We start from the raw sequence: 10,994 nt of genomic DNA, 5'->3' as shown, positions 1-10,994 counted from the left end.
GGCATGGGCTGACCTGCCACCGGCCAGTTTGGGGGAGATTTTCCCAAGTCCCCATCACCAGGGCAGAACCTAGAACTTGCGTCTTCTAGGGGGCTACTTTCTGTCATTCTCTGAGCTTTGGGAGAGAAGGGGAGATCAAGAAGGGGCGTGGAGTTATTTCTGGAGCTGGAGAGAACTTTACTTAGAACAGATCGACTGTATCATAATTTTTGCTCCCTCCCTTAAATGCGATCTCAGGGGGGGAAAAAATAGACCTTTAATTTTTGAAAGTTGGTGTAATTATTTTATGAGGAAAGGGAAGCGGGTGATTATGCTCCTCATGGCCCTTCTGTCTTTGGGGAACTTCTCAAAAACAGCTCAAGATCCTGGAGGTAAGAGAAGCAACAGAGATCAGCAAGTCCGGGGGAAGGCCGCCGGGGAGGGAGCCGCTTGAGGGCAACAGGAGGCTGTCTCCATGCTGGATAACTTTAGGAAGGCGGAGGAGGAGCTGTCTGGGGCGCTCCCAACAGCCACGAAGGGAGGAAAGGCTCAGATCATTCACTGAGGCTGTGCGGGTTGGGGTCCCCTCCCCCATTCCGGCCCGCCCGCCTCCCTTGGAAAGCCTTCGTCTCGCCCGTGGACTCTTTTTGAAGATACAAAGTAACCTTCTCTTTCCCTCGGATGGCTGCATCCGGGGCGGCCGGAAGTGACGCGAGACTCCCAGTCTGCGTGTGTGTGATGTCCGGGTCCCTCCCTCCCCCAGCCGCCCAGGCGCACGTGACCGGAAGGAGGGGCGCGCGTGACCGGAAGCGCTTCCGGTCGTCTCCAGAGCGGGGCCTCTCTCTCTCTTCCTCTCTCCTGGCCGCCATGGCGGCCGCGCCCGGCCCCGACACGCGCTTCCTCTCCCTCTCGGGCCACGTGGGCTTCGACAGCCTCCCCGAGCAGCTGGTGAGCAAGTCGCTGGCGCTGGGCTTCACCTTCAACGTCCTGTGCGTGGGGGAGACGGGCATCGGCAAGTCGACGCTCATGAGCTCGCTCTTCAACACGGTCTTCGAGGAGGAGCGCTGCAGCCACTTCGAGCGTTGCCTGTGCTTGCGGCCGCGCACCTACGAGCTGGAGGAGTGTGCCGTGCGCCTGCGCCTGACCATCGTGGACACGGTGGGCTTCGGCGACCAGATGAGCCCGGACGTGCGGCCGCTGGTGGACTACGTGGACGCGCAGCTGGAGCGCTACCTGCAGGAGGAGCTCAAGGTGCGCCGCTGCCTGTGCGCCCACCCCGACACGCGCCTGCACGCCTGCCTCTACCTGCTGTCGCCCAGCGGCCACTGCCTCAAGGCCCTGGACCTGGTGGCGCTCAAGCTGCTGGAGAGCAAGGTCAACGTCATCCCCCTCATCGCCAAGGCCGACACCATCACCAAGAGCGAGCTGCCGCGCTTCAAGGCCAGGGTGCTGGGCGAGCTGGAGCGCCACGGCATCCGCTGCTACCAGTTCCCCACCGACGACCCGGCCGTGGCCGAGCTCAACGCCGGCATGAACCGCCGCCTGCCCTTCGCCGTGGTGGGCAGCACCGACTTCGCCCGGGTGGGCCAGCGGCTGGTGCGCGCCCGCGAGTACCCCTGGGGCACGGTGGAGGTGGAGAACGAGGAGCACTGCGACCTGGCGCCGCTGCGGGACATGCTGATCCGCGTCAACATGGAGGACCTGCGCGAGCAGACGCACAGCCGCCACTACGAGCTGTACCGCCGCCAGCGCCTGCGGGACATGGGCTTCCAGGACTCCACCGTGCCCCGGCCGGCCGCCGAGGTCCGGGCGCAGCTGCAGCGCCGCGAGCGCCAGGGCCGGCAGCTGCTGGCCGGCCGCGCGCGCCGCCGCGAGCTGGAGGTGAAGGAGATGGAGCGCCAGCTCAGCCGCAAGTTCGAGGACCTCAAGAGGACCTTCCAGGAGGAGAAGCTCAAGGTGGAGGAGAAGCGGCGCCAGCTGGAGAGCGAGAAGAAGGCCTTCCACCAGCGCCGGGCCGCCGCTGAGGCCGTGCGGGCCTACTACCAGGCCCAGGCCGAGCAGGACCCCTGCGAGGACCCGGAGGACGCCTGCCTGGAGGTCCTGCCCCCGGGCGCCTGCCTGGAGGAGCCCCCCAAGAAGCACAAGGACAAGAGCCGGGAGAGGAAGAAGTGAAGCCCGGCCCCGCGGCGTGAGCAGGATCGGAGCACAAGAGGGACTTGGGAAGCCTTGTCAGCTTGCCGCTTGACAAACAGACAAAGCCGAGGCACGTCCTCTCTCTTGCTTCTTACAAATAAGGCACTTCCCGCCAAAACCCTACAAGAAGAATAGACTCCACCACCGCTACTACACATTTCCCATCAGGTGTCACGAAAGGAAAGGCCCTCTTGGGCCCTAAAAATCTGATTCCCAGTCGCCACTTCCTCCTCGGGGATTCTTCACTTTTGGCCGTAGAGTTGTTTTTTTGTTACACCATTAACCGCTTTTCCTAAAATTCTTATCACTGCGCCCCAACTGAAAGGGTTAACCCTTTTTTTCATCTTGCAGGTGATAATTTTATTAATTTCACGTAGGATCATAAATCTAGAACTCCCTTACTTTCTACAAGTTGAACCCCATAGTCAGGAAGGCTTTGAAGCTCCATCTTTAATTCAAGTCTTCTGCCTTCAGAAAAAAGTACTCTTTCCCTTATACCACACCGTCTCTTAGATGACTTTTGAGGTGTCTCCTGGTTTTAAAATCTTGTGATTTATTTCTGTGATCCCAAGGTAGTCATGTTGACTAATTTAGTAATAATCCATTACATTCATGCATCACAATTGCTATAGCTGTACCCAACTGATGCATAACTACTTTGTTTACAATTCTTTAATAAAACAAAAGTTCTGATTGAAATATTTTAGTCTATGGTACATTTCAATTTTAAATTTAAGGGTACCCATGGGAGAATATGGTTAGCTGTGAAATCTCCGGGTCAACAAGTAGGATTATTTAGACACAAATCACACATTTCCAAATTGCATCCCAGACTGATTTCTACAACACATAGGTCCACCAAGAATAAATTAGTGGGGCCATCTTCCCACAGTAAGCCCAATATTACTTCTTCCTATCTTTGACACCTTTGTCAATTTTCTGGATGTGAAGTGGGACTTTAGGGTTGGTTTGATTTGCATTTCTCTTATTAGCATTTTGGAGCATTCTTTCATGTGGCTAATACTAGCTAGTGAGAAGTAGAAAACTCTTGTGAGAATTGTTCACATCTGTCGGCCACTTTTCTATTAGAGAATGGTTTTTGTTCTTATATATCTTGAATAGGTAGAAAAACCTTTATTCGAAATATTTTCCCCAGTTGACTGCTTCCCTTATCCTCGATACATTATTTATGCAAAAGCCTTTCAATTTCATGTAATAAAAATTATCAGTTTTATCTTTTATAATTGCCTCTATTATTTATTTGGTCAAGAATTTGTCTCCTCACTGCTGTGAAAGGTATATGATCTGCTAACTTTTTTTTGTGATGTGATTATTAATATTCAGGTAGTGTATGCATTTTGAATGGATTCCTAGATGGATGTAGATGTTCTGTGGAGGTAACTATCTGCTGACCAGGAAAGAGAGGCTGAGAGAGTGCTTTCTAATCACCTGAGCAGTGTTTTCTTTAATCTCAGAGGTTAAGGACCTGGGAAAGCCCCCTGATGCCAGAATGCTTCACAGACTTTTCATTTATATTTTCTGGAATTCATGGCCTAAGCAAGAAATTCTGTGTTCTATTTTCTCAGTGGGATAGCCTTATACACATTAAATATTATTTTGCTAGATGGTGTTTCAAAAGAAAACCTTTGGTCTCCCTGGTCCAGGAATTAGCCAAGGTGTTGGAATGATAACTCTGGAACCCTTAGGCAAGAGCCAGGAAGAGGTGCATGTTCAAACCAGTTATCTGGCAAACCCCAGCCATTTGGGATATATTGGGATTGCTATGGAAGGAGGGAGCTTCAAAGAATTAGTGAAAGCCTTGAAGTCTGAACATGGGTGGGGGGGAGGCTTGCGGAATTCCCCAAGGGGTGAGGGAAGAACAGTAAAAGACTCCAGCCTTAAAGGGAAAGCTGGAAGGCCACCAGTAGCAATTCTTTTCTCTCAAAAGCTAAGCATACAGTTTGGATATTTTGGAGACCTGAAGACAAGAAATTCAAGCTTTTATATAGCAGAGACAATGTTTGTCCTTCATTTTTGAAGCAGACCATGACATCAGGGAGGTGATGCCATGACAAGTACATGAATTGGATTTGAGTGAGGGGGAAGCTGGGCTAAGTCACCAGCCTCAATTTCTCTTCTGGAATCATTTGGGTCCAGTGACCAGATTTGATTCAGGATGACTGGAGATTGTCCAGGGTGCAAGACGATCAGAGTTAAGTGACTTGCTCAAGGTCACCCAGCTAGTAAGTGTCAAGTGTCTGAGGCCAGCTTTGAACTCCCATCCTCCTGAAACCAAGGCCAGTGCTCTATCCACTGCAGCACCTAGTTGACCAGATAGAAGAAAAGAGATGGCAGGGACATTTCTGGTGTCTTTAAAGACCAAATTTTTTTTTTAAAGAAATGGGGATTGGGGTGAAGAGTGATTTATATGAAATAGAATGAAAAGTAGAAAGAAAAGAGGGTGATTTCCCCAAGGGGTGAAGGAAGAACAGTAAAAGATTCCAGCCTGAAAGAGAAAGCTGGAAGGCTATCTGAGGCATTTCTTTTCTCTGGAAAACTAAGCATACAGTTTGGAGATTTTGGAGGCTTATACATAAGAAATTCAAGGTTTTTTATAGAAGAAAAGAGATGATGGACATTTCTAGTGTTTATGAAAACCAGGGTCTTTTTTCTTTTCTTTTTTTTTAAGAAATGGGGGTTGGGGTGAAGACTGATGGATATTAAATAGGGAGAATGAAAAGTGGAAAGAAAAGAAGGTAATTTACTTGAAATAAAAGACCTGTAGACACACCTCAGGTTAGGATTTGACTCCTTTCTATGTCAGGGCTTTTGCAGATTCTAATATGAAAAAAAGAAATGTAAACAGACTATACTTTCTTTGGGCTTCAGAGGGAAAGAAAAGAATCAGACTATTTCAATGGATGCTATTATTGGTGAGTTAAGTCCAATCAGAGTATCAAGAAGTAGGTAATGGAGATCTTGTATTTGGAGTGGCAGAGATGTGTTTGTATTGGTGGGGTTCTCAAGGCTACTAAGATGGTGGATGCTACTTTATGTTGGGATGCTATTAATAGTGTCTTCTCAGGGTGGCTAGGTGGCGCAGTGGATAAAGCACCAGCCCTGGAGTCAGGAGGACCTGGGTTCAAATCCGGTTTCAAACAATCATTACCTAGCTGTGTGGCCTTGGGCAAGCCACTTAACCCCATTTGTCTTGCAAAAACCTAAAAAAAATTAGTGTCTTCTCCCAGTCTCTTAGTGTGCTTCCCCAATAGTGCCCTGAAACCTTCTTTTCTTGCTGATTTAAATGCCAAGAAAAGTCAATGGGAGTTAAATGACTGTGTTTCTGCCCCTCAAGCCTCAACTGTGCAGTATGAGTTGCCACATTCGTTATACTTTTCAGGTTAACTGACATTTTTCTTAATTTGAATTGGAGGGACCATTTAATTTTGATGATACGAAATTATTAGAGAAATGACTTTATAAATGGAAAAGCATTTTACAGTCCAGGTATTAAATCCAATAAGGGATATGCATCTGGCATGTCAATGAGGGACCATAACAGTAAATGCCCCTGGACTATGAAAGTTAAGGAACAAAATTTTTACAGAATTTGTGAGTCAGAAGGGAACTTAGCAGTCATAATCTAAACCATATGCAAAAGGAATCCTCATTGTTGGATCTCTAAGAACATGAACCCACTAGGTAACCTTTTCCTGTCACATGTGGACTTCCACCTATTTGCTTGTGGTTCTGCCCTCAGGGGTCAAACAGACCTCCTTCACATCTTTTAAGACAGCAACCCTATCCTACCCGGGTCTTTTCTTCTTCAGGCTGAAGATTTCCAGTTCAAGTGATCTTGTTTGACATGGACTCAAAATCCTACACCATTCTGGTTAAATTTCCCTGGATTTTCACTGTCCTCTTTCAAACATGGATGCTGGAAACAAACCCAGTTGAGATCCAGTAAAACAATGGAACCATCATCTCCCCTTGTGGTTAAATTCCCCTGGATTTTCACTACCCTCTTTCAAACATGGATCCTAGAAACAAACCCAAATGAGATCCAGTAAAAGCAGACTACAGTGGAACCATCATCTCCCTGTTCCTGGAAATGATGGCTCTCTTAATGCAGCCCAAGACTGCATTAAGTTTTCTTGGCTGCCACATCATATTGCTGACTCATACTGAGATTGCAGTCCACTAAAACTCCCAGAATTTTTTCAGTACCATTTTTAATCTAAATAAATCTCCCCAAATGTATATTTGTGAAACTGATTTCTGTATCTAGGTATAAGACTTGATATTCATCCTTATTGAATTTTTAAAACAATTAGACAGCCTAATGCTCTAGTCTGTCCAGATCCTGATGGATCTTAGCTCTCTCATTTAGTGTTTTAGGTGTCACTTACAACTTTATGTCACCTGAAAATGTGATGAGGATGCCACCTGTGCCTTTATCTTAGTCACTGAGAACAATGGGAAACAGTCCAGGGACTCGCAAAGATCCTGGAGACCCCCTGATGCATTAACATTGAAGCATGGACTAGCCTTTGATTCTAGCTATTTAACCAAGTCTGAATCCATCTCATTACATTCTCATCTAATCCACATCTATCTACCTTCTCCTCAAGAATAGTATGAGCTACTTTGCTTTTCACACTCAGATGTGTGAGGCACTTGCCTGGACTTCTTCATTATGGTCCAACAACCTTCATTCTCTATGAACACTTCAACCCTACAACTCACACCTCATCAGTATCATCTGCACCTGAGGCCCTACCCTCTGATGAGAGGGTGGAGTTTGTCTCCCAGTATTTTCATTTAAGGAAGAAGCCCAGGCCAACCGGCTTCATTTTCTACCCTTTACTGTTAATGCCAGTAACCACTGATCAACTACCAATAATCAAGTAAATTGGAAATAGTTCCTTCTCCCCTCCACCCCTCACCCATTACTCTTGCTGCTAGACTGGCCCCAGCATTCAGTGGGGGGGAATCTCTGTGGAGAAAGGATTATCTGTGCCACCACTTTTGAGGAGAGAAGATCTGGAAATACCCCTGAAGGTTCTGCATCTCACTGTTAACCAACAGACAAAGGTACTGGAGTTTAAAAAAAAATTCTCATCACCAAAGTCCTTGGTAGTGAATGTTTCAACATTAGGAAATAGATTTGGTTTTATCAGTTGAAATGACACTAAAGAAGATGCATGACCACCTACTTTGCTGCTGTACCCTAATGTCTTCTGGGCCTTTCCATCTGACTTAATAGAAGCTAGCATTTCTATAGATTCTTCAGGCCTGCAAAGCGTTTCACATATTTTATCCTCATAGCTACTCTGTAAAGGAGCTACTATTATTTGCCATATTTTAATACACGAGGAAACTGAAGCTGGGATGTTTAATAACTTGCCTAGGGTTATACAGCTAGCGAGTATCTGAGGTCACATTTGAACTCTCATCTTCCTGACTCCAACCCTAGTGTATAGTGGGTTCCTCGTTGTGGTGTGTTGTTGAGCAGAATCTTGTTGATGTCTGGGTAGACCAGATGGTTGAGGTCCTGCAGCTCCTCAAAAGCCAAAATTTCTTCCCATGCACCTTTAGATTTAGTGATACATCATGAGAAACTCTGGTCTATTGTGTTAGGAAAGATGTATTTTACATAGTTGGGGTGACTTCCCTTTAAGGAAGAAAAGAGTCCATCCTTTGGACTTGCAACATTTTTTCTCTAGATTATTGACTCTATCTCAGAATTATAGAAAATTACAGCGTGCAGGGACTTTAATAGGTAAACTAGTTCAATCCATCCACTTTACAAGTGACTTGCCCAAGGTAATATATCTAGGGAGCATCTGGGACTGGGAATCAAAACTGGGTCTTTCTAACTATAAGTTCAGTACTCTACTCATGATGTTATGTTGTCTATCTAAGGAAAAAGTGATATGGGGTTAGGGAGGTGGGTGATGTCACTATATAAAAATGGATTGGAATTGGGGAATAGAAGGACTGGGAGCAAGGATATGGGAGAAACTATTACAATGGTTGAGGAAAGAAGTAATTCAACCTGAATTAGGGTGAGGTTTTGGGGCAGAGAAAAAGGAATGCTTACAAGTGATGTTAAGGATAGATAAATGATAGCACTTGAAAACCTAATTATATGCTATGTTAAGGGAGAAAGAAAATGGTAGTAACGTGGATTTAGAGATGTAAGGTTCCTGAAGATTATCGGTCAAATCCTCTCATTCGGTGGATGAAAAACTGACATCCAAAGAGAGGAAAGGGATTTTACCCACAGGTCACAAAGGACTCAAGAGTCAGAGATGGGATCTGAACACAGGTTCTCTGACTCCCAAAGTAATATTCTTTGCCGTAGACCAGGATGACATTGGGGTTTCAGATCTCTCAGACCTTGGTGACAAGAAGAGTGACACCATCAGCATAGATTGAAGAGATGGGAGGAGGGGCTGGTTGTGGAGGAAAGATGAAGCAACTCCTCAAAAGAGAGGAGACTGTCATTGCTTTTTAGCAATTTGTTCTTCAGACAGGATTGCTCCTTGTGGATTGCTGGTATATTTATTTTTGTTCAACTCAATTTGCCTTTTAATTTGGATAGTTATCTCTTCAAATGCATTTGTGACATTTAGGCTTGCACACACAGTCATACTTCTGTTTTCTTTGACGACCTGAAATTCAAATGCTTTAAACATACTAAGTACTTAATGTTTGTTGACTGAATGAAAATTCATTCCCTATTTGTAAAAATCTATCCCTTTTAAAATATCACAATGACATTCTCTAAGGATCATTCACTCTTAAGTGTACTTTTGAAGAGCTAAAACTTCAAGTTTCAAAGATTTCTTACTCTGATGAATGTGTCCTCATCAGAGAGGTTAGACCATCTGTGGGAGAGATAATATAAAATCTGTCCCATCCACATTCTCTCATATTAGGCTATTCTTGTCCAAGTCTTTCAATAAATCTTTCACAGCAGAATTACCCAACATGCTGGAGGGATTTTGAATGGTTCTTTTTCATAAATTCACGGACACCATTTTTGTGCCTCCGTCTCCTTTTCTTCAATCGCACGGCCATAATTTATACCCTGATATCCTCTTAATTGGACTATTTCAATATTTTTCTAATTGATCACAGTCCAACTGTACTCTTGCACAAAATCTCCATTCTGTGTCCCCATTTCCATGTGTTAACTGAGGCCATTCCCCATGCCCTAGCAAACACTCCATCCTCATCTTGGTCTTTTAGCTTCTTTATCTTCCTTCAGAAGTCAGCTGAGGTCCCTCTTTCTCCTTGGAAACTTCCATGATGCCTATAATTGTTACTGTTCTCTTTACCCTAACACTTTCCAAAACCACACTCTCTGAATCCTCCCTTTGCTTCTTCATGCTTTGCCTGTGTTTATCTATAGCATACATACCCTAGCATGTAAATATATATATATATATATATATATATATATATATATATATATATATATATATATATACCCTTCTCAAGAGAAGGAACGCTTCATGCCTTGTAACCTCAGCATCTAGCATAAAACCCCACACATGGTAAGCAGTTTAAAAATAATTGTTGAATTGAATAGGATTGTTAAGGAATACTAGACTAAGGCCACATGGGAAAGCATTTGTGAGATGAAAAGAATTGCAGAGGGGTGGCTAGGTGGCACAGCGGAAGGGCAGCTAGGTGGTGCAGTGGATAGAGCACCAGCCCTGGAGTCAGGAGGACCTGAGTTCAAATCTGGCCTCAGATACTTAATAATGACCTAGCTGTGTGGCCTTGGGTAAGCCACTTAACCCCATTGCCTTGGAAAAAAAAAAGAATTGCAGACTGAGAGAAATTTGCACACACATCCAGAAAAGGTGGAGCAGAATCAATATAGTAAAGTGTCAAAATTACCAAATAGCCCCCAAAGCCTCTCCTACAAAACAACTACAGAAAATGCAAATCAAATTCTGAACATAAAAACCATCAAAAAATCAGAGTGAGTCATTGATCCAACCCCAGGGGCAGCTGGTACGGTGGGTAAGGTGGCAGCTCTGAAGTCAAGAGGACCTGAGTTCAAATCTGATCTCAGTCACTTACGAGCTATATGACATTGGGCAAGTCATTTAACCCTGATTGCCTTGTATCCAGGGCTTTTTCCAATTGTCCTGATTCATGTCTGGCCACTGGACCCAGATGGCTCTGGAGGAGACAATGAGGCTGGTGACTTAGCACAGCCTCCTTCACTCCAATTCATGTGCATGTCATGGCATCACCTCCCTGGTGTCATAGTCTTCTTTGAGAATGAAGGACAAGCAAATCAGTAGATACTAGGACACTACTGAGTTGAGGACTTCCCAGGAGCGCAATATGCAGGTTGTGGTGGCCCTGGCCCTGACTGGATCTAGGCAATAGCAGCAGCAGCAACAGAAGCAGGGGGATACACAGGTTACTAAATACTTAATCAGAATGAGATTCTACGGGACCCCTGTGCCAGCACTGGGTGCAGGATTCAGTAACATTTGGTGGCTTCATAGCCTCTTAACCAGTTTTGGGGTCACAATTTTAGCATCAAGAGTGGGCCCAATCAAGGGGGAGTAGGGGTCCTACCTGGGTTAGGATCCGAGAACAGAGTGGAAGGATAGTGATCAAGATCAACCCTGTTCCTGGATTATACCTTCTTGGAAACATCAAAAACCTACAGACTCTCAGATCAAGCTATAGAAGCATTCCCACTGTACCAGAGGCAATGAGTCCAAAATCAAGACTGGAAATAGATAAAATAGACTGGAAAATGAGCAAATAACAACCAAAAATGAATC

At 45.3% G+C, this 10,994-nt stretch overlaps 1 protein-coding gene across 1 annotated transcript; it reads left to right on the top strand.

The window, feature by feature from the left end:
* Positions 1-792: 792 nt before the first annotated feature.
* LOC141520757 (septin-8-like) lies at positions 793-3,366 on the top strand. The gene has a single exon (XM_074232561.1). It carries the CDS (start codon positions 847-849, stop codon positions 2,149-2,151), a length of 1,305 nt encoding a protein of 434 aa, XP_074088662.1. The 5' UTR covers positions 793-846; the 3' UTR covers positions 2,152-3,366.
* The last annotated feature ends 7,628 nt before the right edge of the window (positions 3,367-10,994 follow it).

This window comes from Macrotis lagotis, chromosome 4, assembly GCF_037893015.1.
Source record: "Macrotis lagotis isolate mMagLag1 chromosome 4, bilby.v1.9.chrom.fasta, whole genome shotgun sequence".
Classification (NCBI taxonomy): domain Eukaryota; kingdom Metazoa; phylum Chordata; class Mammalia; order Peramelemorphia; family Peramelidae; genus Macrotis; species Macrotis lagotis.
This window is presented reverse-complemented; position numbering and strand designations above follow the sequence as displayed.